Source organism: Melanostigma gelatinosum (genome assembly GCF_949748355.1).
Source record: "Melanostigma gelatinosum genome assembly, chromosome: 4".
In the NCBI taxonomy this organism is placed as follows: Eukaryota; Metazoa; Chordata; class Actinopteri; order Perciformes; family Zoarcidae; genus Melanostigma; species Melanostigma gelatinosum.
Genome location: NC_136637.1, coordinates 26,801,175 through 26,827,854, shown reverse-complemented (window position 1 = coordinate 26,827,854; position 26,680 = coordinate 26,801,175). Strand labels below are relative to the sequence as shown.

General features: G+C 44.5%; 1 protein-coding gene across 1 annotated transcript; it reads left to right on the top strand.

Moving 5' to 3' along the window:
- Positions 1 to 3,033: 3,033 nt before the first annotated feature.
- On the top strand, positions 3,034 to 4,589 carry LOC306776143 (granzyme B(G,H)). Its single transcript, XM_079266745.1, has 5 exons — positions 3,034 to 3,104; positions 3,468 to 3,627; positions 3,745 to 3,877; positions 4,076 to 4,297; positions 4,405 to 4,589. Exons 1-5 carry the CDS (start codon positions 3,047 to 3,049, stop codon positions 4,582 to 4,584), a joined length of 753 nt encoding a protein of 250 aa, XP_079122871.1. The 5' UTR covers positions 3,034 to 3,046; the 3' UTR covers positions 4,585 to 4,589.
- The last annotated feature ends 22,091 nt before the right edge of the window (positions 4,590 to 26,680 follow it).

Sequence of the window (26,680 nt, the reverse complement as noted above, 5' to 3'; positions counted from 1 at the left end):
TGTGTTGTGTCATCTGTTTCGTTTGATGTTGCTCATATTGTACTATGAACAAAAAAATAAAAGACAACTGGTGGTCTACCAGCCCAGTTTCACTAAGTGGCATATGAATGAATCCACAATATAGAAGTCATTTAGCGTGAAATAAGAACTCCTTTTCTTGTCATTTCCCGCCATGTAGTCTGTATTGAGTACAATGTCAACCCAGTGACTCTTTGACTATATTTTTGCAAAATAAGATTTTTTGTAAGACCCGAGTCAGCTAATATCAGGAACAGTGTCGGCGTGGCTCTCAGGCTGTAAACCTCAGTTACCGGATGTGATTTCGTTAAACCCGCAGTTTGATCTGTCGTCTCTGCTCGGGGAATGTCCGCGTCTCTGTCTGTTGGCTTTTATTGTTGTCTCTTTTCCCTTCTTTTCTTAATTCACATGTAATTTGTGCTGTGATGGATGGCTTTTCATGGCTGTTGTTACGTTTCCTCTTCCCTTGTTGCCGTGGCCGATGGCGAAACCAGCCAGCAGGCCTGTCAGCCCCGTGGTCCCCATACAAGTGACGGGCTGACCGTACAGGCATCGTTCCTCTCTGCATCCCCTCCTGTGATTCCCATTACTGCCCTGGACTCCAGGAGCTCGCATCCCAAAAAACCTGTTCCCTCCTCTCAAAGTGTGTTTTCCTTTATTTTTGCCAAGCTGAAACGAATATCTCTGCAGAGCCCACGAGCCATGAACACGCATAAGGAATTGTGTTTCGATTTATGTTTGGAAGACATTTTTCTCATAAAGAAATGATTATCGTGGCTCCGTGCTTGAAAGAAAAAGCCAGACTGAAATATTCTTTTACTCTTCTGCTGTTTTTACAGAATCTGCCGACTGATCTGGTTTTCCCTCCAACAGAATCCTAATGACTTCTTCATTCCTCTGGTAGCTCGGGGGTCACGTTTCACTTTCCACCAACCACACTTTCATACAAAATGCAATTTTTACACACCGTCTTATGACGCGATAACATCAGCATAATGTTACCGTTGGGGCTGCGCGACAGACATAGAGGCTCCTCTGAGAAAGCCCCGGCTTTGAACGTTACCGCAAACGCATCAGTGGATGAGTTACGACCAATAATATCACCGGTCACCACGGCGGTCTGAAAGCTGCTCAAGCCTGCAACATTTGACTCAATTAGAAGTTCACCTGCGGTCACAGATATAATTATTAAGAGGTGGTTTATTTTTCACTTGATGTTAAATGATGGAAAAGGGATTTGATATATTGGATAGATATTTGAGTCTTCGGTGGGAAGCGTCACTTATAGTGACCTCAGTCTCGACTTGAAAAATGAGTTCAGCGTTTGCGTCACGGTTCTTACCGCGTTCATATTTTTCTTCCCAGCTCAAATATTAGATTAGGTGTTGTGTATGTAACACGCATACACCTTTGTCTACCTGACTACACATTGTCTAAAGCAGGGGTGTCAAACATACGGCCCTAGGACCTGAGACAGACCGGCCTGCTGGATGACTTTGAAAACGATTTATCCGTTTGTCCTGATAAACCTTGGTTCATACTCGCCATAGTGAAGCCGGCGACGCCATCACGACATTGGCCGTCTTTCGTGAAGACTCCACAAATTGGTGCAACGCTTGGTTGCGCACTTCTGAATTTGTGCAACTACTGTAGTTGCGCGCAATTAGAGCTCTCGACAGGACTGTCAAATAGTTGACTGATAAAAGAACTACACATCTGTCAGAGGATTTCATATCGACGGCCAATATGTTTTTAAATGCTTTAGAAACCAGAGGTCTTATATTTGCCATCAAATTGTTTCCAAGATATTCAACTTTTATTTCATGATAATACATTTAATATTTGTCTTCTTTCATTACAGGGCTCGTATAACGGTCAGAGGCATTGTGGAGGCTGGTTTATGGCATTTTGCCGGTTACACTTGTTTTCGTGCTTCTTCTCCGTTGCAGTATTCTCTCAAACAAAATGTACGAACCGTGCGTTGAGCACAAACGCCGTTTGTGGGTGTGCGCTCGCAGCTCGCAGCTCGCAGCTCGCGCGCAATCTATGGAGGCTTGCGCAAGTAGCCCACGTGCTTACGTTCAGGCTACATGACACAACTCTGTCTCGTGTAGGCTGCTGTTCACACAGGACGATGCAGTCACTGCGATCCAAATCACATACTTCTTCTTTTTGTACTTTTAGTGCACACTGCAGCTAGCCTTACAAAGTAAAACATGGCACCTTGAACTTTGACCCTCTTGCTATTATGTTGGCAGTGCAGAGGATTGTGGGCCAGAATAGACAGAAAAGCATGCTGGCTTGCATACTGCAAAATACTACCGCATGCAGAAGGACAAACCTGGTATTTTGACTGCTTTTGACATGCTCAGTATTAGGACACACTAAATCTTTTTCTGGTTTACTAAGTAGTCTGGGTATAGGAACGAACCCTGAGTGTTGAGTTTTCTAAGAAAAGTGGACCATTTCTTATTTCTTCAGGGAGGTAAATGGGACGCCAGTGTGCTTCACAGCAGCTTCCAGAGCTCAAGTAATGTAATATTCTACACCACCATCAGACTTATTTTGGCGAGAAATATACAATAACTTGCAAGAACTGAGAACAGAGACGATATATGAATGATTTTTGAGGAAACAGAATTCTGTGTCAGTGATAGCCGAGAGATGCGTTTTAAATGGATGTTCATTTTTTTGTGAATATTTTTAAAATGTACTTATTAACACTAAAATAAAGGGAAATAGGTTATGTATATTGTTTTACTGGTCCGGCCCACTTGAGATCAAATTGGGCTGCATGTGGCCCATGAACTAAAATGAGTGTGACACCACTTGTACTAAGAAAATCGAACTGTTCTGGATTCGACTGAGACACTCTGCTCATGAATGTGGTTCAAAACCACATCATTTGCATAATGCAAAGCACACAAACGCGTCTTTCTCTTCCTGATAAAGGAAGTACTGAAAGACCGAAGCTGTCAGTGGTGTGAGCCTCTGCTTTCCAGTCGCTCAGCCGGACTCTGATCTCACCATGTTCATCCACTGTGAGCTGCTAATAGCGATACTTGTGCTGACTCTTGATGGTCCAGGTGAGTTTTGTCATGTTTTTACAGCTGTACGTTTGATTATATCGTCAGGTTGTCACGAAAAACGACATTCCACACTGTGGGACAAACAATGCACGAGGTCAAAGGTGGTGTTGTACTGGACTACAATATGAAGAGATGTGTTTCTAATATTCTACTTTCTACTAATGTTAGAAAACCTTCTCAATATATTTCAGTCCAGGACATCACAACTACTTAAAATCACCCCAATGCTGAAACACGTAATTGGTATGCAGAGTGTTGGTGCCAGTGTCACAAAAGACCTGCATGTTATAATGATAAGAACAATTGCATTAGTTTGTACAGGTGTACATAATAAATGGGTGTTTTTATTAAATCCCACAGTTCATGCAGGTGAAATCATTAACGGTCATGAGGCTGTGCCGCACAGCAGGCCATACATGGTGCTTTTGTACATGTACAAGGAGCACGGCAAGCTTACCCACTGCGGTGGCTTCCTCCTGAATGAGGATTTTGTGATGACTGCAGCCCACTGCCAAGCCAAGTGAGTTCAACACACTTTACCTTTTACCTCCTGGGGCTCATGTCTTAATCGTTCTATTTTGTGAAAAATTATAATTTTATTCTTGGATAACTTTTTTTTTTCTCCCATTTAATTCAGGTCCTACGAAGTCTCACTAGGAGTTCACGATGTCCACAATAGTAATGGAAACCAGCGTATATCTGTGGCACAAACATTTCCACACAAAGACTTCAATGCAATTGATTTCAGCAATGACATCATGCTTCTCAAGGTAAGAACATTCTTGAATTTATCACTGTTATTTGCAAAAGCTCTATTGAACACATTAATCAAATACAGTATGCATGCCACTTAACAAAAAGTAATTGGGGAATGTATTCGACAACAGGTAAATGACAGCATTGAAAGTAATATTTCAGTCTCTTATGTGTATTCTTTTTTTTCATTTCATCCCTCTCTGTTTCTCAAGTTGAGCTCCAAGGCAAAGTTCACCAAAAATGTGAAACCCATTACTCTGGCAGACAAAGACGATGTCTCTCTGCCAAAATCATGTCTAGTGTCCGGCTGGGGAAGAACAGAGACGCAAAACATCTGTTCTCGCCTCATGGAGGTCGACGTCACACTTATTGACGACAAGCAGTGTGCTGAGAACAACTGCTACTGCTCTCTGGGAGGGATCGGACCGGGCAATGTACGTATTTTCTGTAACGTAACATGGACAAACAAACGTTGGTCAACAATGATAATCGATTCAATCACTGCGTGTGTGTGTGTGTGTGTGTGTGTGTGTACTTCCAGGGAGACTCTGGTGGCCCACTGGTCTGTGACGATGAGAAGGCGTACGGTGTGGTGTCCACGATGATGAAACCAGACTCGGCTCGGAGCTTCTATACTTTCATTCAGATTCCTTACTACAGAAGCTGGATCAATTCCACCATGACAAATGCGTTAAAAAGCTCTGATGTGACGATTAATTGATCAAATGCCGGCATTTGAATTCCCTGTTTGCATAAAATTGGGCAGCTGATAATTGAAACGCTAATGTCACAACGTATGCTATTGCAATGAGAGTGTCCAAAGGCTGCACTTCCTCGCTTTACACAGATTCATATCTGTTGATGTCAGATACTGTATCCTGCTCTTAAGTACAATCTTCTATGCATGAAATAAATTGCTGCTTTGTGCATCTTCTTGTTGACTCGATTAAATGAAAACACGGTTTGTTTTGTACCATCTTTTGAAACGATAACCTGTTGCTCTCTCGCCGTGTTCTCTGTGCACTTGTCTGTTTGAGTGTGAATCAACACAAAGACAACGCTGCCTCCTTGTGAACAGAGTGCATCGATGCAGCAGGAAGAGTTCCACCTGCTGAAGTCACAAAGAGCCAAAGCGTTGGGATTAGAACCTGTTGTTTGTTTGGTCGGCAGTTCGGCCTTTGATTTTGAAGTGGGGGCACCTTCCCCTTTAAATGGCACACGTGTGTGAATGCTGCACGTTAGCTCATTTAAAACGTCATTTAACAGTCAAGAACAGGCTCGTTGATTACCAGCAATGTCAGAATATGATTTCTCGTTATTTCACTTCACTTGTGCTGCAGTATTGCTGGCCTTGTCCCTCAGGGCGACAGAAACAATGGCTGGTCAATTGGATCCAAGACCGTACCTCATAAACAAACCTTCATATGTAAAATGCAGCACCATCTAAATACATCGTGAATATTATTCATTTTTCTAAATGTGTCAGCTGAAAGGTCACAGCGACTGGTTTGTTCAAACGGTCTCATTTTAATTGCATAAAAAGCTTTTCTCACACTTCACTGACCGCTTGTCTTCCATGTTCATACATCTAACTTCAGATCTGGCAATTATAATAACTTGCCCTTGTCGGTTGAACTTACCTGTGCATTGGCCCATGTCTTCCTGGCTGTCCTTTGAGTGTGAGCCAGTAGCATTTAGAGCCACAATGTACAAATGAATACTTCTTTTAACATGTCTTTCCAGTCCGAGATCTCGGGGGCCAAAGGTCAAGTGATTGTCAAATTCAATACTTCCATACGAAACTAAGGGGCGCGCGTTGCAGCGATTCTGGCCCCTAAACTTGTACCATAAATAAAACGATTCATGTGAATCGGAAACAATACACACCACGTGTGACCAAAGCTGGGCTGCAAAACTGAGAATTCTATGATCCCCAGAAGGCCCAACTGCCCACTTTTGGGTCGTGACCCACCAGTTGAGAATCACTGTTCTAGGGAACTCGCACCAGCTTTCGCCTTTACCGAAATCAAACCACCTCACCCGATCAATCTCCTTCATCAACTCGACACTGTCCACTCTATCTAAAGCAAAGAATCCAGCTTTTACACCCGAATTTATATACGAGTCCTTTCGAACCCATCACAAAAGATGTCAACTCCAGACTAACACACTGTGCTTCCTCCCAAAGACAGTGTTTCTTTCCCACCAGGGTCAAGAAAAGTCGTGACAAGCTTCTGTTTTGTTTCATCAACATGTTCGTCAGGAATAACACCAGCACGATGCTGTCGTCAGTCTCTCCGTATCGCCAGTGCACGCTGTTACAGCAGGCCCTTCATTCACCAACCTGCCACTCCAATAAATGAATCTGCATGTTAAATGGCGTAGTCTTAAGGCCCCGGCATCACTTCGGGTCTCTGAATATAAATATGAAGGGAGAGATAACCAAGGGGAGCTGTACTGCTCGTTCACAACTCACAACAGAGGAAATGGTTGATGACATTCATCGAAACTTCCTGTTGATTGCAAACAAGATAAACGGTTCAAGAGCATTTCCAACGGATGTGACCAAGTGACACCCCGATACACCAGAGCCAGAGTAAACTGGAATCAGACCCTGCTGTACTGAAAATAAAGATTGTATTCACAACGAATAGAAATGGAGACTTTGATTAAATATGACCAATAATGGAGGACTCACAGCTTATTCAGGCCAAAGAAAAGTCATGCATTAAAAATAAAGTACAATAAATAAATAGATGAATCAATAACAACTGCAAACTGCAGCATTGAACACAACACACAGTGCTGTCATTTAAGCCGAGCAGTGTTTGGATCTTTTAAACTGCTGGCCTGTGCTCTCTCTCACCTTAGAACCAGGGACACGATGCCGCACTCAGCGAGTTGACTGGCGGTCTTTCCCTTGCAGAACTTTTAGTCACATGTTTGGGTCCCCAAGCAGCTACAACACCTGCTGAGCTTGATCCGTTTTGACTGGCTTGTATCAAGAGGCAGCTTCTGCTCCAGGGTCGGAGCGGGTCGTCCTTTCACAAAAAGGCTGGAGGTTTGTTCGCTAAGTGTCCTTGAGCGAGACACTGAAGTTGCTCCCTCAAGCTGCACACCGCTCCTAAAATGCTTATATGATTGAATGAATGCAGAAATCAAATTTCATATATGACTACTAAAAATGTATTAAATAACCTTTGGGGGGGGGGGGGGAATCTTTGTGTTCAGTACTCTAACTAGGGACTCGGACATAAAGCACTTTTCTTCCATGTTGTTAGTAAAAGGCCATATCCTTTTAAATCTGCAGCAGTGTTGCTTTAGTAGATTTCTGTACTATAGTCAGTGACTGTTCTGCGTTTTACCATCATATAACGTCCTCAAAGCGCTGATATCGAATGATTTGATTGCAGTGCTGAGGTCCGTACATCCAAATCTGTTCTGCAGTAAAGAAAATTGCAAAAAGCTGTCGAGGTGAGTGGCGTTGCTGCCTTTGCTGCGGCAGCAGCAGTCCAGTTCTCCGATGTGAATTTATTTCTGGTATGCAGAGTGTTGGTGTGAGTCACAGTTTTGTACTGGCTCCAATAAGCCTGCGATATACATGATATACATAATTGATATATCATGATATCATGATATCTTGATATACATAATTGGCTCAGCAGCAACACCAGACCTGTTTTTATGTGTTTTAATGACATGACACAATTAAAATGCTTCCTTTGGGGCTGTGTGGCCTCTTTGCACATTCAGTGATGTGAGCCACTGCTTACAGTAGCTCAGCTGGCCTCTGATCGCACCATGTTTGTGCATCTTCTTTTTGACTCGATCAAATGAGAACACAGTTTGTTTTGTGCCATCTTTTGAAACAATAAGCTTCTCTTTGAGCGTGAATTGAATCAACACAAAGACAACACTGCCTCCTGGTGAACACAGTGTATTGATGCAGCGGGAAGAGTTCCACTTGCTGAAGTCACAGCTGAAACTCTCTCGTGCATGAACTCGAAACTTAATCAAGTCTCTGTCTGTTTTAACAGATCATGTCACCACATTTTATTGTAGCAATATCTGTCAGAGAGGCCAATTCTCACTTTTCAACAACACAAGCACATTGTGTTTCTAATGTTGACATTGTTTGGGCATTAAATGCGTTTAGGCATTAAATCAGGCCACATTATTGGATTACAACTTCACATTTATCTTAAACTATACAAATAAATAAACATCTGAAAAAATAACAAATTAGACCTTTAATAAAGGACAATATGTCTTCATTAAATATGTGTTGACTTTGTTGATGAGGCTGCTTTACTCTTTACTTCCTGCACATATGTCCACTATGACGAGTGTGTTGTACAGCAGTGTGCATCGGCTCTGTCTCACCAAAGACAAACATGTTGAGATTATGATAGCTGTATATGTTAATAACTTCTTCATATTCATACTTCATCATTTTTATGAATTCTATTTTGTTTTACTGATGCTTCTTGTTATTAAGAATGATAATTGATTTATTGGCAGTTTGCTATATTTACTGTCTGTTTTATTGATGATTGTTTTATTTTTTTAACTTATTTGTTACTTGTTCGAAGTAAATAAATACATATAAAATGTAACGAAATGGTTGTCACTGTCATGAACATGAATGCCATTACTTTATGACTGTATGAGTATAATTGTTACCTGTGTAAGATGCGCATATCGTTTGTTTACATGGATGGCCGAATGTTGCGTCACTTTAAATGTTGCCACCGCAAGGGATTGTGGGGCGGCTTTTTTTTTTTTTCCTTTGGAAAAGGATGCTCCAGTGTTTCCTTTGCTAAAGGAGCAAAGAAAGGAAGGAAAAATGTCCTTCGCGTTTAGAGAAACTGCTCTTATCATGGCGGCCACTCAGACACTTCCGGGTCATTTCACTCAGTTGTGGGAATCTTCCGAAGCGGAAAGGACTTTTTGACCCCGCCTCCCGTCACGTGATCTCCACTTCCTCTCGCTTCCTGGCGAACGTCCTGGCAGAAGGGCCTAAAAAAACCCGAAAATGAAGGACTGGCTATGTGGCTAGCATGCTTCTCCACGTGTCCTCTCCTCCTCCAGCTTTTTAAAATGTGACCTGTTTGTTTCGCCAAGTTAGAGCTGAATGAGGAGAGCAGCAGCCATGTCAATCATGAACAATATGTTGAACTCTTGCATGTGTTGGCAGACAAAAAGGTGACAACTAAGGAACAGATTTTTGACAACCTGACTGCACAAAGCCAGCTGGAGGAGATGGATTTCCTTGGCTTAGCTCATGTTGATGATAACTAACTGAAGAACCTGTCCAGACATGCACAATGATTTGATCTGATTTAGATTAAAGCCTGATTTGACCAGTTAAGCTGGCCTTAACTGTGCCTTCTACCTCATCTGTGGAGGACGTTCACAGCATTAAAGTGCATCGATGGAACACAAGAGACTTTCCTCCTTGGCTTGAGGAATTGAGGAATTACACCCAACATGGAGGACTTCAACAACAAAGTCTTTGACATCTTAGTCCAGAGGGGAAGGCGCACGGACGACGTCTACAAATAAAGTAAGTGGCTTCTTTTAAAATACAATAAAGGTTATAGGGCTGTACTGACTGTTTAGAGACAATTCATTTATAACGTTGAATCATAAGAGTGCTGAAGGAATTGTTGTTCAACTTTTATTTTCCAGACACATGAGTCCATATAAAAAAACAAATACGATAAAATATGTGGACACCAAGACGCAGGTATAATCATTGCAGTTCAAACGTCACTCGTGGTTGAAAAGCATACAGACATTTGTTACAACGTTTCCAACAACAACAAGAATCGCTTGTGTCACTCAAAATGCAAATTCATTTGGGAGAAGTTGTCCCTCAGGTCTTTCTCCCATGTGGGAATACATTTCCAAATGTTTTGCACTTCCGGTCCCCTAGTCTCAAAGTCAACGGGTTCTTTGAGGGGGTTTTTGGTTTAGGAGCCTGAAATCAGGTCTGTGGTGAACACAAGCGTAAGAGATTTTGACGTTTTGTTTTACAACATAAAATATGTCATTAAATACAAAACCTCAAAAGCGGTACAGCCCTAGGCCTATTTATATATATATATATATATATATATATATATATATATATATATATATATATATATATATATATATATATATATATATATATATATATATATATATATATTTTTTTTTTTGGATCTGTGTATGTCTGCTGTCTGATGAGTCACTGGTGCGCTGACACCAACATTTCTCTATTTTGTGTTTCTCTCTGGTGCGCCGTCACCAGACACTCATTGTGTGTGTGTGTGTGTGTGTGTGTGTGTGAGCTTTTGCACATTTAGGAGTGTATAACCGTATATTCTCTCTCTTTTATCCTCTCTCTGGTTCGGTCGTATAGCCAGACGTCATTATTTGTGGTGTGAATTTGTAGGAGTGAGTTATCAGTTTTCTATCGGTTTCTGGAACGGGCCTAACGTTTAATGATCTGGATCCAGAGGGAACAGTGAGGCACATTGGTATTCTCGTCAAATGCATTCAACCCGCCGTTTGTTCATCTGTGACAGTTAAAGCCGCATTGTGCCTCGGACACTTTGATGCTCACAAGTGGAAGACGCTTTTTGAATGTGGTGACTGCATCAGCTTGCCTTTAGCACCACCATCGGGCAGTTTCCATTTTTTTTTACATGCTCATAATGGTCTTTTATTAAAACCTACATAAAGGCAGCACGTGCACACTGTGCCTATATACATGTACATCCATTACTCGAGCTGAAAACCCATCTGGAAAGTTATGAATATCTCCTTTTGCATTCCTATGAGGAAGCAACCTCTGTGACTCAATGCTGAAGCTAATTTAGAATCTTCTTGAGATGTAAATCTTCTGACGGCCACTAGATCCTGGCTTCACTGGCAGAGGCTGCAGGGCACGAAGGAGGCCGGCATAAAGACATCATCTACATTTATTGTCGCAGAGCTCTTGTTTGTCATTTCCAGCAGTGCTGCGTCCTCAGAAAATCTTTCTTTGTCAATCTTTATGCTTCTTTATGCTTCTACTCCGCAACATTTATCTGAGAGCCGCGGCTATTTGTTACTTTCCTACGTTAAATTACATTAAATAAAACGTATGACAAGCTTATATAATACATTGCATTACACCGGCACTTTCCATCATCTTTGGTGTAAATTAAACAATTGTTCAAGACCCCAAAAGGCCCAAATTTTATATTTTGCAAAAAGAAGCGAGGCTTTACATTTTATGCTACTTTGTACTACGTTTCAGAGGGAAATATTGTACTTTCTACTCCACTACATTTACTCCACAGCTGGTTATATACTTTTCAGATGAAGTTACATGTAAAACACATCGGTTTATAAAAGAAGCTGTTTTTAAACTCCCTAAATTATTGTTCGAGAGTTGTGGCAATGACCTCCACCGTGACATCGTTAAAATGGTGCTTACGTTTAAAGGTATCCGTGTTAATATTTCAATATACAGTATATGATAAAGTCTCTGAATGTGGTCATTCTTTCTGCTAATTGTTGTGTACTTTTAGTCATATTTTAAACGCAGGGCTTTTAATAAAGTACTTTTTTATATGGAGGTAAACCTACTTTTCTCTAAAACATTTAGAGTTAACATTTACACTCCAGTAGTTTGAACAATAGTATATACTGAATATATCTACTTAAGGTTTGGTTGCAGCTGGAGAATAGGGTGAATGTACATTAAAGCTTCAACAAACTGACGCTATTCTACATCAGCACACTAGGTGGCAGCACTGACTCTCGCAGGACCCTTTGCTGTTATTCAATTTGCTGCATAGTTTGGTTACATTTATGGCTGAGGAACACCTGACACTTCACCTGTTTAGTGATACTATAGGCCAGGTGCAGCAAATATGTGAATAGCAATGCCTTTCAGCGTAGAATGTAGAATGTGGCAGGGCAGGAACATGTGTAAATGAATAGGACGAGTTAGAATGACAAACACGTTTTAATCAAGTCTCAAAGGCAGACTGAAGAGGTCAGAGCAACGGAAAAGTAAAGATAAAAGCATGATGAAGATTTTCTATTGTTAACTGTTATAACATATTGTGTTATAACTGAGCAGAAATACAATCAAATGTACTTGCACGAAGCCGCTTTGGTCTCTAAACTAAATGTGCTTGGTGCAGGCGATTGAGATGAGAAAGTTAAGACCACAGTGGGGTTAAAAATAGAAGTCGATACTGCTGTAGTAAGCACCCCAACTTCTGAACTGCCCTTGTTCTGCCGTAGCAGCACCTCCTACACACAAGTGCACCTCATGACTTCCTGTGCACCACCACATTTTTCCATTGTGGTAGACTGGAGCCAATGAAGCTTCACTGACAACTTTAGTCGGGTGAGAACTTGCACAATACGCCTGTCGAGATAGTTAAAGACAGAAAAAATGAATCAATGTGTATACGTATACATATGTATGTACGTATAGATACAGCATGTATGTATATATTTGTATGTATATATGTACATGTGTGTGTATATATATATATGTACGTGTGTGTGTGTGTGTGTGTGTGTGTATATATATATCTATCTATCTATCTATCTATCTATCTATATATCTATATCTATATCTATATATCAATTTATACATCATATTTCTGCAGTGTCATTCATGTCATTGATATGACAGAAGGGGGCACTGTAAGCAAACCTATTGCAGGATTCCTCCTGTAAGTTGGAGTCTGGACCAGTGCTTCCTCTGAGAGCTTCATTGACTGCAGCCTACAAGTGCTGTGTATCCTGCACTTGACTCTCTGTTTGATGTTGATTGTTATTCTGGAGCCGCAGCTTTGCAGAGGCTTCGACTTGTGATGCTTCAGGGGCTTTAAAAAAATCTCAGATCATCATTTAACTACGATTATTTATTCTTCACTGCACAACACAAATCGATGCACATTTAAATACCAACAGATCTATTCCACCGATAACATGTATATCCACATGGGATGAATGTGTGAGTGGCTGGCTTTTATTCCTTCTATCCAGCATCACGAGGCTCACACATAAACGTGGCAACACAGTCCTGAACTGAAAGATAATGATGCGAAAAACTGCCCGTGTGCCTTTAAGAGGCAAGATCACATTGTTATTCTGGGTTTGTCCACAGGCCGACTGTGGAGGTGGACAGATAGTGGTTGTGAGGGTGGTGTGTGGAGGAGAGAGAAGGTGTGGGTGGGGGCGTGTGTAGGAGTCTCATAATATGAGTCTCCAGGGGCCGGTATGGATTAGAGCGGGGGGGGGGGGAGAGAGAGAGGGGGGGGGGGAGAGAGAGAGAAAGAGACACTGCGACGTGGATTAGATGTCCTTTGGATGCATCCCGCGTTTTATTGCACGTCCAAGGAGGCAGAGATTGATCCTGTGATTCCCCGTTCTCCAGAATGGTGTTGCCGGCTGAACACTCGAGGCTAAGCTGCCCATTAACGAGCCAATAATTCGTGTCATTATGTGAAGACTGCAGCTGGTGCCACTGATGCGCTGCTTCTCACATGTCAGGTCTGAAGACGGAAAGGAGTCTTAGCGCTGCTCGTTATAAAGCCGGCCTCTCATCGCGGCTCCCGTCCTTTGTCTTGGAGAAGCATGCGTGGCAGAGGAGGCTCGCCCTGGATAGCTGATTTATTCCCTCCCCAGCTTCCCCTTTTTCTTTTTCTCTTTTTGAAACGCAGCATGCTCTATACAAAAAAATCAATGTATTAAGTGTTCTTGAGAATGCAGAGTGACGTGCCGCCATTCCCACTCCATGCCTTTGGCTGCGATTACAGCTAATTTGAATGATTGAAATGCTTCCATAGTGGAGCTGGAGTGAGTGAAGTGAAGGGTTCACACAGATGAAGGGGGAGGAGGTGAGTCATTCCCCACATAGATCATGTGGCTCCGGGTTGTTCGGATACCAGTAAGGAAATGCCCCCGATACAGCCCAAAATGCCGGATCGGTCTATGCAGTGATCCGATACCACGTTATGTTATTTATCAGATCATTTTCGCTCCACGTTTCAGCGGCTACCCGATCCGTACATCCCGCCTGATCGGTACCGCACAACGTGCAACTCTCAGAAGAGAGTGAGAGGGCTCACTCATTTCTTCCATCATCAGCTCCACAGAAAAAACACTGTTGAAGTAACTGACGAGTGAGCCGTCTAGCTTCTTTCTCATCTCCGGTGAGAGTGGCAGATGCTAGCGGAGAATGTAGTGTTAGCCAAAGCTAACCAAAATGTCAGCAATTTGTCCATTTTTTTACACTGGAAAATCTGCCAAACTACATATTATAAGAAAGTTGTATGGCATTTATTCTCTGTTTGTATCATGTTTTACAAAAGGTTTGACCTGAGCAGCCAGGTCGTACAACAACCATCATATCACGTACAGGGTGAGTAGTATACAGCTGTCAAACAACATCATAATATATGGTTTTAGTTTTTGAAGCACTGGTATCAGATCGGTACTCTGTATCAAGGAAGAAATGATGCTGAACATTTCTCATGGAACTCAGCATCAAACTAAATAAGTGCAGCAAAACTTATTTGATGCGTTCCATCTGTATTTTTTATTCAGCCAATATTTACTCTCTTTGCTGAAAGAGGCCCGGCACAAATTTAGTTTTTAAGCATGCGTTGTGTGTTTAGCGCACACTTCATCTATCGTGTGTGTCTGTGTACACTTGTGTGTGTAAACGGCTGTGCGTATGGCTAATTTGTTTGTGTTGCAGATGCATGCCGACTGTATTTTTCACCTCAGGTGGGCGTCAGATTCATGTAGTCCCGGCATCGAGCTAGATGAGGGCAGCTAGAAGTTTGATTTGCGTCCTGTAACCTTCTTTTGATCCGGAAACGAGATCATTCGATCAGACGGCACACGTGCGTGTGGCATCTTTTTTTAAATTTCCATTTCTTCACCAGTTTCTTAGTCGAGAGTCATTTGTGGACAAAGTGGCAGATCATTCAGCTCTGAAGCACAAACGCATTCAGAAACGCACATGAACACCCACCCACGGTAAATGTTCAGGCGCACACGAGTTTCCTCATTGTTCCGTTTGCCTCCGAGAGGCTCGCGCGCTTCTTATCGGAAGGTACGGACACAGATCTCACCGTATTCATAAGGTATTGGCTGCTCGCAAGTTGCTTACTTGTCATTCATCACGGGAGGGGTGTATAACAAGAGGACATTCTGTTCCAGACAAAGCAAGCAAGCAGGCAGACAACTCTGCTGCCTTCTTCCACCCCCGCCTGCCCATGCACCCCAGCCCACGAGCCTGTCTCTTCCTAATAACTCTACCAGACTGTCTCTGTTTTTATCCATCCAGCTATCCATCTATCCATCTATATCCATCCATCTATCATCCATCTATATCCATCTATCCATCCATCCATCTATATCCATCCATCTATCCATCCATCTATCATCTATATCCATCTATCATCCATCTATCCATCCATCTATCATCTATATCCATCTATCATCCATCTATCCATCCATCTATCATCTATATCCATCCATCCATCTATATCCATCCATCTATCCATCCATCTATCATCTATATCCATCTATCATCCATCTATCCATCCATCTATCATCTATATCCATCTATCATCCATCTATCCATCCATCTATCATCTATATCCATCCATCCATCTATATCCATCCATCTATCCATCCATCTATCATCTATATCCATCGATCCATCTATCATCCATCCATCTATCATCTATATCTATCCATCCATCTATCATCTATCCATCCATCTATCATCCATCTATATCCATCTATCCATCCATCCATCTATATACATCCATCTATCCATCCATCTATCATCTATATCCATCTATCCATCTATCCATGTATCATCCATCTATCCATCCATCTATCATCTATATCCATCCATCCATCTATATCCATCCATCTATCCATCCATCCATCCATCCATCTATCATCTATCCATCCATCTATCATCTATCCATCCATCTATCATCTATCTATCCATCCATCTATCATCTATCTATCCATCTATCTATCTATCCATCTATCCATCTATCCATCCATCCATCCATCTATCATCCATCTATCCATCCATCTATCATCTATATCCATCTATCCATCCATCTATCATCTATCTATCCATCCATCTATCCATCTATCCATCTATCCATCTATCATCTATCTATCCATCCATCCATCTATCATCTATCTATCCATCCATCTATCATCTATCTATCCATCCATCTATCATCTATCTATCCATCCATCTATCCATCTATCCATCTATCCATCTATCCATCCATCCATCCATCCATCCATCCATCCATCAATCTGTCCCACCAACGCCATTGAGGAAGCGCAAATAAAAAGTTGTTGTCATGGCAACCTGCCGTGCCTTTCCTCCTCTCCCATCAACCCCGCCCCCCCCCCCCCCCAGCACATACACGCACACACGCACGCATATACGCACACAAAGCTTTCTTTCATCTATTCAGTAAACACTCAAGAGAAGGGAGCGGATTCAAGAGGCAATGCATAAAAAAAGAGGTTCAACTCCTGTCGAGAGAGACGGACGCAGAGAAAGATACAAGCAATCATATCAAGTTCAAACCTACGATCCAGCCTGTACACATGGTGTATAGAACACAACTTAAAGTAAGACTTGTAATTTTACATTTTCAAAGGACCATCTGACGCCATCTTGATTTACCATGAAACAAAACAAAACAAGTTGATGTATGTTGAACTTTTCCACATAAGTGAACGGAACATTTCCGGCTCGAATAAAGGCCGAGGAATCGGTTTGTTGTTGTTGCTGCTGTCAAGCCAGAAACATGATTGATGTCATCGCAAAACCACCAAGTAAGTAACGCTGCACAGAAACAGCAAGAGAGACACTGACGCTCTTCAGCAGGCAAATACTGGCTATTGTCATCGCTTTTTATCCCATTTCAGATGGAAATATACATTTCTGTCATGTCACAGATTAGCAGCATAGGGCAGCCATTTGTTTGCGATGAACATCTCCCAATGCGAATCTCTCAGATGTTATGTAAACGGATACCAGCTACTAATCTAATGAAACTCAGATGGACGTGGACGAGAAGAAACAAAGTGTTTCATTGATGTGCTCAGTGTGAGATTTTTCTCGAGTCTGTCGGGAGATGCAGTGACTGAAACCAAGTAAGAGTAGAAGAGCTATGACTACGGGAACATCCGCGAGCCGCTAGGCTACTTCACGCAGCGTAACATGCCGTAGGCATTCAGGAAGTGCCCTGTCTTAGAGCTGCTATGTGTGAAAAACCTAATGAAGATGAATGCACACTTGTAATGCACTGCAGAGGGATTTTACGTTTGTATGATGGGACGCACTGAGATGCATGGGGAATCATTAACAGGTGAATCGTAATCAAATGGTGAAGCCAGCAAAGATTCACACCTCTAGGTGATACCTTCAAGGCCTGTGACCACGTCTCACCAAACACTGAAATGACTCCTTGATAGGACAAATGGGACATCTCTCCCCGGAAGCGGAGATGGAGGAGCAGCTGGTCGACTGATGCTGCTGCTGCTGTTGTCGTCGTTGTTGTCGTCCCTGCGGTGACGGCGTGTGGTCCTGAGGAAACCGGCTTCGCTTGTCATTTCCAAGGAAGGCAGTCGCATACGCACCAACATGCACATGCACACAAACGGCAGCGCAGGTCATCGTGGGTGTGTCTCCTCCGCAGCTGCTCGTAGGGCTGACGCACTTCCATGCCTCACCCCGTCCCCCCCACCACCCCCACCCCCGTGCAGGCTCCTAGGGGCAGTGCACACGTCCCGCAGGTCTCCTTTCATTCAAGGTGAGACGCTGATGACATGACAAGTTGCTACCATGACAACGGTTGGTTGAGTAAAGCCATGCGGCATGAGCCTACACGTCGGCTGATGATGAAATCATCCCTCCTTTCTTCTCTCTCTGGAACAGGAAGAAAAGAAAAGAAAAGCCGACCCTCAAGGTGTTCCAGTGTTTTGTATCCTCCACCAGCGTAGCTTGTTTTCATCACGTGTGTTGTCGGGTAGTGTAGGCCTGAATGTGGAATTTGTAATGAGAGTGTCTGCATATTCTGGTCAGGTGTCTGGCTTACCCTCAATCAATACGCAATCAATTCCCCAGTCGTCATTGTTCAGGCTTCTGCTTCACCTGAAATTCGCTCTCTACCGTGCTGGTTGGCAATTTCGAGGGGGGGGGGGGGGGGGTGAGGGTTTCAGTGCGTTGTTGCTTTCGGGATCAGACACGGTGTAATTTGAATGTTAGCGTGCACAGGATGATGAGCCTGCACTTCCCAACTCTCTCCTAATGTGAGGCATTGAGCGTGATTGGCATGCGGGGAGAGAAAATAAGCCAAAAGAAAACAGAAGAACAAAGCGTTTGTCAAATTAGCCGATCATCCCCCAAACAGCGAACGTATTTGATATGATAATTATGTTTATTTATCTTCCAGCCACTTGTTACACTAATGAGACTTTAACAAGCGTATTAGGCAGAAGTCTGCACGGGAGAGACGCTTTCTTGTCATGTTGTAGAAGTAGGTGTTTTTTTCTCATCGAAATGCAATCCCCAATGATGAACTGCTTAAAAACACTCTATAGTCAGTGTTTAAATCAGCGGGGGGCCGAGAGTCCTAAAAAAAGATCGCTTTTCTTGTGCGGGTGATGTGTGTCAGTGCCCCCTCATTTGCCAATCACTGTGTCGTATAAAAGATACATTTTTTCATCCAACCATTCGAGTTCGTTCACCCTGCTCTGAATATTGGATTCAGACAGACTGCCACCGCAACAGCCTGTAGATAAGAAGATACATTGCTGGTGACATTTAAAAGGAGTCCCTACCCCCTCATCTGCCTGTTCATTGTCAGCATCCTCCGTGGCCTATAATGAGAATGGGCACGCCCAGGCCATTATAAATAGTCTGTGTCCTGGTTAAATGCAACACCTCTCTTTGGGTGCTATGATTCACTGTGATTCATGCCAGTGTGTGTTCTCTCTGTTCTCACTGATGAGCCGGATGACCGAGGGGAGGAGATAAGGGCTGCGATGGGAACATGGATCATGGGCGTGTGTGTGTGTGTGTGTGTGTGTGTACATGTGTGTGTGTGTAGGCTGGGCCACGTGTGCAAGTGGTAAATTGAACAAAGAGTGGAAGATATGGAGAGATTGGAAGTGCACAGCTGAGGTGCTAAATTTGTCAGCCCACTTTGGAGCCCACTTTCAGAAAAAAAAAAGGCTGACTTGAAGGAGGCGGCGAACAGAAATGAACGATAATTTCCTTCACAATAACCTGCAGTGGTACATCTGTAATGTGTGTGGCTGCGAGTGTGTGTGTGTGTCTTTTACACGTGCCTGTTTGTGTGCAGGGGGCAGGTGCAGCTACTTAAAGCTACTACAAGGAACTTTGATTTTGTGTTGATTTTGGCGGTCCCTGTGGACAAAAGCGGTAGTGTGTCCGAGCACCAGAGTCCCTTTAGAAAACCTCTGATTTTACCGCAGCAGGTCCGACAGTCTTCCCCGTGCAGATCTGGTTCCGTCTCCCCTTCTCATTATTAATGGTATGATGTAAAGCCAACCACGAGGGCACAAACTGTCCAGCTCGTTTCGCTGCTAATTACTTACACGGATATCATTTGGTTTCCGATGCAGGGACTGTGTGCATGTTTGTGTCCGTGCACTCCGAATTCTACTGCACACCAGCTCCCAGTGGCCATGTGGGTGTGTGGTGGGTAGCTCAGAGTTACATTAATAGCCAAAGGGCAGGCAGGCAGGCAGGGAGGGAGGACATAGACAGGAAGGGGAAATACAGTTTGTTGGTCGCCCACTACTTCCTGTGTGTCTCCTACACTCGCAGCCCACGGACCGGAGCCGCCTCTAAAACCAGTTTGTTTGTGTGCAGCGCGACGGAGATAACACAGAGTCGAAGGTAAACACGTGACAAAAGGGCGAGGAATGCCTCCACAGCAAATGGGAATGGGTTTGTCACTAGGTTATGTAAGTTACTGGAAACGACTTGCCCACGCTGCCCTGCCCTGTCCTGTCCTTTTTCTACTTGCCAAGTGTTACACTGACAATAACAGGTGACATGTGATAAGCCGTCGCAATGTCATCCTGTCACCACACGATCCAAGTCCAACAAAACTTTAAACTCAGTTTGCAGTGTTGTCAACAACGCTGACACTAATTTCCCTTTTGGAGGAAACACGGAGTATTGCAGTATCGAGACACATCCAGCAGAGGTCCTTCTCTCATTAGGTGTTGGTCGTGTGTCCCTGTCTTGAAGTGGGGAGCAGCAGTGAAGAGGTGATGAAGGGGGAACCACAACAATTCAGGTGATCCAGTATTTCTGCTGTAACAATGTAAGCAAATGAGCAAATGTTTGTGTCACAGTGTGCAAAGATTCGTCTTCAATTCTGAGAATTCTTTTAAACGTGACCACTCTGGACCTTCCACCCCTCTCGAGGGACTCGACACAACCGGCGAGCAGTCACCCGCCACTGCTGACAGATCGGCCGATAAGAAGCCCCCGCTTTGCACACATACTGTGCCCCCCCCCCCCCCCCTTCCCTCTCCCTGCCCTTCTGGGATCCCACATCCCCATTGAACTTTCCACCCACTCACCAAGGAATGCAGGGAGAGGGAGGGGAAGCGGGGGCTGTAAGAGGCAGAGATGGGAGGGAGGGAGGGGGGGGGGGGATATAAAGGGGAAGGGAGAGACGAATGAAAAAAAGAAGAGGAATGACCGAGTACGACGCATTTTTGAAATACGGCGATAATAAATGGCCCTCGTGATGGGACTGCTTGTGTGGTAGTTGGTGATGTGAAAACAGGGACAGGAATGCAACAACAAAGGGAGCGATGGCACATCATGAGGGTCCGCGATGCAGAAGAGGCCGTTTGAGGGTCCCCCCCCCCCCCCCCCCTGTCCTTTACTGAACAGGTGAGGATTGACGTGGACAGGAAAGGGCGTGGGAAGAAGGGCAGACGCGTGCACACAAACTGCACATACACATGACAACATGTAATTATCTCATAATCGCGATGCGTCAATGTCTTTGTCGTCACTCGGATGTATTTGCACGTGCAGGTATTTATCTGTGTGTGTGTGTGTGTGTGTGTGTGTGATAGGATTTCTTATCATCCCCCACAGTAAAACACCTGTTTGCAGTCACACAAAAAAAAATCCCTCAGGCGCTTGTTTCATTTTGTTTCTCACCACCGGCGTCTTGTCAACACGTTGCCGGTGCCTCTCGCCGTCCCCTTTCCTCTCTTCCTGCGGACTTTCTCAAAGGGCCTCGCAGCGCCTGATGAAAGCAGGTGCCTCGGTACGCCTCTCATTGAATTCGGAATTCCACAGCGTAAAGTGGCGGCATTGTTGATGAAAGGTTAGAGCTGTTTTCAAATTCTCCCCCGAAATGAAAAGGCCCTCTCTCCAGCGGTTGTACAGAAAAAGGAGGGATGACATTTTGGTTGCATCGGCTGTATATCTAAAGTGTCTGCCGCCAAATGCCAAAACGATCAAAGCCAAACGGGGAGGATCATACGCACAGAGCACCTAGCCGCTCTTTGTTAGGTTATCTGCCCACAAACCTCAGTGAGACCTCTTAAAAAGTCATTACGCCCCACCCATTTAATGATAAACATTTACATGGTGGCAGTGAAAGGAATTCATCAGGTCTTTGCATGAGGGATTCGAGTCGGTGGCTGAATTAGTGTCTGTTCAAGGGCAGAATGGAGGATTGGAAACTCAGTGGGTGGAACATGAAGAGATTTCATAAGAGGAGGCAGGTGGTGGTGACACGAGACTTTAAAGCTCTCTCTCGCTCTCTCTCTCTCTCTCTCTCGCTCTCTCTCTCTCTCTCTTTTTCGAACTCTCCTTTGTGACATATCGCAGATGTGAATGGACGTCTTCGCTTTGCGCTCTGTAGTCTGGAGGATAAAGGAGGCAAGTGTTGCATCTTACTTTTTCTTTTTTTTTAATGGCGTCACAAAAGCGCAGGATGTGGGAGGCTGGATCATTGACCTTTTATTGTCACTGCCCTCTGTTCAAGTCAGCCACGTACACGCCACTACCCCTTTCCATTGTTCATTGTCATAAAGAGCAGACACGCTGGCTATCTGGCTACCTCGCCAACCCGACCGTGACTCTGTGGTGTCCACGGTGACTCACACCAGAGGGCTCGAGTGCTCCGTGTTTGCTCCGCTCTTTCAGCCGGTGGCACCCCACAACAGCAGGTAATCAGGCCAGAGGGTCAGTCGTATGTAAGGATTATCAAAGACGCAGGATGTCGGAAAGGTAAACTTCAACTCTGCGCCCGCCCGACAGGCATACGGGGCCCGGGAGGCAGCGCAAACAGAAGAGGATGTATTTGCTTTTCATGTGAAAATCAATGGAGCCAGACAGATGGCGGTTTGTTTCCTCACTATTTACTCCCCGGCTCCTTAAAAATGCCCCCGCCCGCCCCCTCCTAGGCCGACGGTGCACAGGTAAGAAGAAAGCCACCCCTTTCCTTTCCCAACCCCCAAAATGGATGACAGATGTGCGAGCGACACCGCCCTATTTCTCTCTGCCCTCCAAACCCCCATCTATTCCCTGCAGTGTGACCGAGCGACGGCAAACGGCCTCGGGGGGGAAACGAGGTTTATCTGCTTAATAAGCTTTATCTTCAACAGAAATATTGGCCACCTCACCAAAGCCAACTGGAAACGTTCCGCCATCAACAAACACAAGGCTTTTATTCATGCAGTATGGTTTGGTGAGTCATATTGTAGAACAGGAGATCCACCAAAGATAGATCGTGACAGATCCGTTGATGAGGACTTCATGCCAGCCGTGCCTGAAGTGTCTCAGCTCAGAGGGGACGGTCAACGTGCCCATGTGAGAGGTTGAGGTGCTAAAAGGAACAGACTCATCAAAGACCACTTTTCCCTGAACCCTATATAGGATATCTCCTGTGTGGCTCACATGTATCACAAATACAGGAATTGTATTCATGTAAGAGCCTGAACATCTCTTGTTCTTTTCAGACAAAAAAAAAAAAGAAGTAATATTTTGTTAGATCAGCTCGCCCACTCTTAAAGCCATTTTCCCTGGACAGGAATCTATACTAATTGCTTTTACTGGAATCTGCTACAACTGGGACTGTGAGTGAATATTTTTCCCGGTTACCATCGGCACAAGGAAACGATCCTCACAGGAATCAGACCGAGGTCTGCACCGCCGGATCTGTGGGTTTTAATAGAGCCTCGCGTGGAGTCAAGACTGTCCTGCTGCTTTGAGAGATATTTTTAGTCAAACAGTGGCACTTCTGCTCACCAAGACTGCACAGGAGGTGCATTTCTCTGATTTCAGAAGTTTCTTTTTTTTGTTTCTTTTTAGTTTTTTTTCTGCCGCAGCTCGTAGCGGGGGATGCTGCTTCCCCTTTTATTCCTCCCTGTTTTGCAAGAGAAGGAGGGGTGAGAAATGTTGAGGGGGTGGGTGTGTGGGTGGATGGATACGGGGGTGAAAGTCAGCATTCCAGCTGGGCCAGAGCGGAGCAGAGGCCGTGCGGGTGGAGAGCGAGGGGGTGGAGGTGTGGGCGGTGCGGTGGCGGCGGCAGCAGTGCAGGGGCGTAGCAGAGTCGAGCTCAAAGAGCAGTTCCTGATTCCACAGCCCTGAGCTCACCACCTTTGTGCGTGCCACCAGCCACTCCCGTTTCTCCTTCACACCATCTTCCCTCTCCTCCCACAACTCTCCCCCTCCACCCTTCCCCATGTCTCTCCATCTGAGGTGTTAACTCCTTGTTGGGCAGTTCCAGAGCCATTGGCACCGTCGGAGGTTTTCGAGGAAGCTCTGGGAGGAGGCAGGCGCGCTGCTCTGGCTCCTTACTGGAAGGGGAAGGCGTGTGTGCCTGTAAAGTCGACATGATTCACTCCGCAAATGTTTTTTTATCCATTTGCAACACCGCATAATCCGCCTGGCAATTAGCTGTGACCTGGCATGACGGACGTGTCGGCGCATACAACACAGACGCAGGATCAATGGGCGAGGGGAAGGAGCAACACGAGATGAAGCCGGGGTAGACTGAGGAGGAGCCCTGGATTGGTCACGCCTGTGTTTAACCCATAAACACAGGGTTTAGTCAAGCTACACTAAATCATGAATGTTGGCTCCACAAGCATTAAAAACAATAGCAGATTAGTGAAAAACAGCCAGCTGTTACTGTCGTCACCCCTTTCAATATCTGAGGCTTGGCCACAATAGAGCATTATTGCAGCAAATAATAAGACTCATAAGCCAGATTGACAGGTGAATAGCAGAGGACAGGATATGGTGACACACATTAACAGTACAGTATGTCACAGAGGAGAAATAACATCCTAATATGGGTGAAGGAGAGCAGGAGGATGAGGTTGGAGGGCCTTGCACAACACAGTACCTAGAATTAGGACTGGGACAGGGCTCAGAAAGGTAGGCTTCAGTTTTTACACAACACACGCACACACGCGTATGCGTGTGTGTGCGTGCGTGTGCGTGTGCGTGTGGTTGCGCGAGCGGGGCATTACACAATGCGAGCCGCAGAGCGTGACATTTGAATGTGCTGACTGTCCCTTGGTAGGCAACGCACAGGTGACTATGCAGCGGAAAAAGATGACCTTATGATAGATCAACTGCTTGCTCCCTCCGGACTCGCCCTCTTCACTTCCTCCTCAGCTGGTCGCTGACTTGTTCGCTCTCTTTCTGTGGTTGATGAAATAAACACAGCTCACCAGCGTGGCTGCATATTGTCCCCTGACTGCAGGAGCTATATGTATATGTGTATATGTATATATATATATATATGTATATATATATATATATATATATATATATATATATATATATATAAATTAATTCATTTTAAAAAAGAGACACGCGTCTGCACACATTCATCAATGAACGTGTGCCTCCCCCTGCTTTCACCCTGCTGGTATATGATTAAGGGCGCCATTACAGTTTGGCAGCTCTTGACTTTACTCCGTAACCTCTGCCGGCATAATGTACTCTAATGCGTCTGAGTTGCATTTGAACTTCCAACTATCCTGCCGTCCCGAGCGCGTTGATGAGAAATGTCCACCTTTAGAGAGCGCCCGGCCGCGTGCGAGTGTAATTAGCGGATGCAAAATCAAGGGGCCCTCGATCGTAAAGACATAATTCATGGCACATTTTAGCTGTGTGACGGGTAAAGTGAAGCATTTATTTCTATATGCCGGGGAAGGTAAAACACTTTTATTTCATTTAGTTATTCACTCTTGCTTTCATTCATTTCCTCCATAAAGCGAGTGAGAGAAGATTGTTAATGGACTTGATCTGTGTGCTTCTGTGCTGTTGGGTTTGCGGCGCTGTGGTCCACACACCGAATGGAGGATGTCAATGTAAACACAGACGGTCAGCGCAAAGGAATGTGTGAGGCACGCAAAAAACCCTGGGGACAAAGTCAAACCGAGGAAGGGAGGGGTGAAGAAAGGAAGGAAGGAGGGAGGGGAGGGGGAATGGAGCGAGAGAGTGGGTACAGAGACGATTAGGCGAAGAAAAGTAGATAGGAAATGCAAGAAGATGTGAGAAGTCGAGAAAAAGAGTGGGAGATGAAACGGATATTTCGGAGGAAAAGAGGTGGATGTGGAAAATGCTCAAGGAGGAGAAGAAAGAGGAGTGGAGCTTTGGTTCCTGGTGCTGCTGAACCTAATTTAGCCGGCGGGCCCCCTGAGAGGGGCCAGGGCGTAACCGGAGGAGCTGTGAGTGACAAAGTGCAGGGCAGAATATTTTAAGTGGCCCTCATGGCCTACAGGACATGCACACACAGGTCTGTCGTACACAACACGCTTTTGTTTGGAGTAACGCATGTACAGGAGCATTTACGTTCACATCAACAGATGGGGTCTCATGTTCACTGATCTCATGTTTAATGTGTGTGTTGTCAGTGCGTTCGTGGTCTGCATCAGGGCCGGACATTCACGGCAAATGTGGGGACAACATTCAGTGAAAATACAAGAAGATCAAGCGACATTGTGAGCAACAAATCTGTTAACAATTGGCCGGAGGAGAGTGAACGCGAGCGGTTAGCATCCGGTTTGCATCTCTGTCCTACTTGGCTAAACAACGGCTCTGAAAGCAGAGCAGCATTTGTAACCACTAACTTAAACAGACATGTCGGCCCATGATATTGTATTCCCGCGCATGCTGCAGTGACCGTCAACACGGAGTCCCTCCCCAGCACAGTCCTTTCTAAAGAAAACCAATTCGTTGTTCTGTCTCATTTTCTCTTTCTTTGCATTTGCTCCTTAATAAAACAAAAGTATTTTTTTAAGCGATTACGCGATTTATCGATGGAATAATAGGTAGAACACTCAATTTCTAAGATAATCGATAGCTGCAGCCCTAAATGACACGGACGGCTTCGCTATTTGCTGAATTTCGTTGTGTTTGACATACAGTAACACACTAGTTACACACATTCAGGAAAAGTTGGGGTTTCATGTTCAAGTCATTATGTTTTACAATCACCCACACTGAATTCCTTCTCTGCTGACACACATGGAATTACCGCATCTGGCTCCGAACCACCCGGAATGACAGAAAAGCGTTAAATACGGGTAGGCTCCGTGAAAGGAGACACTCCGGTGACAAAGCTGCAGCGCCCGTCCGCTGCGGAAGTTCCAAGTGTAGTCACATTGAATAAGAACATCAACAGCCACAGCCTACAGATGTAATGCACACAAAGCATTTGACATCTGGCAAG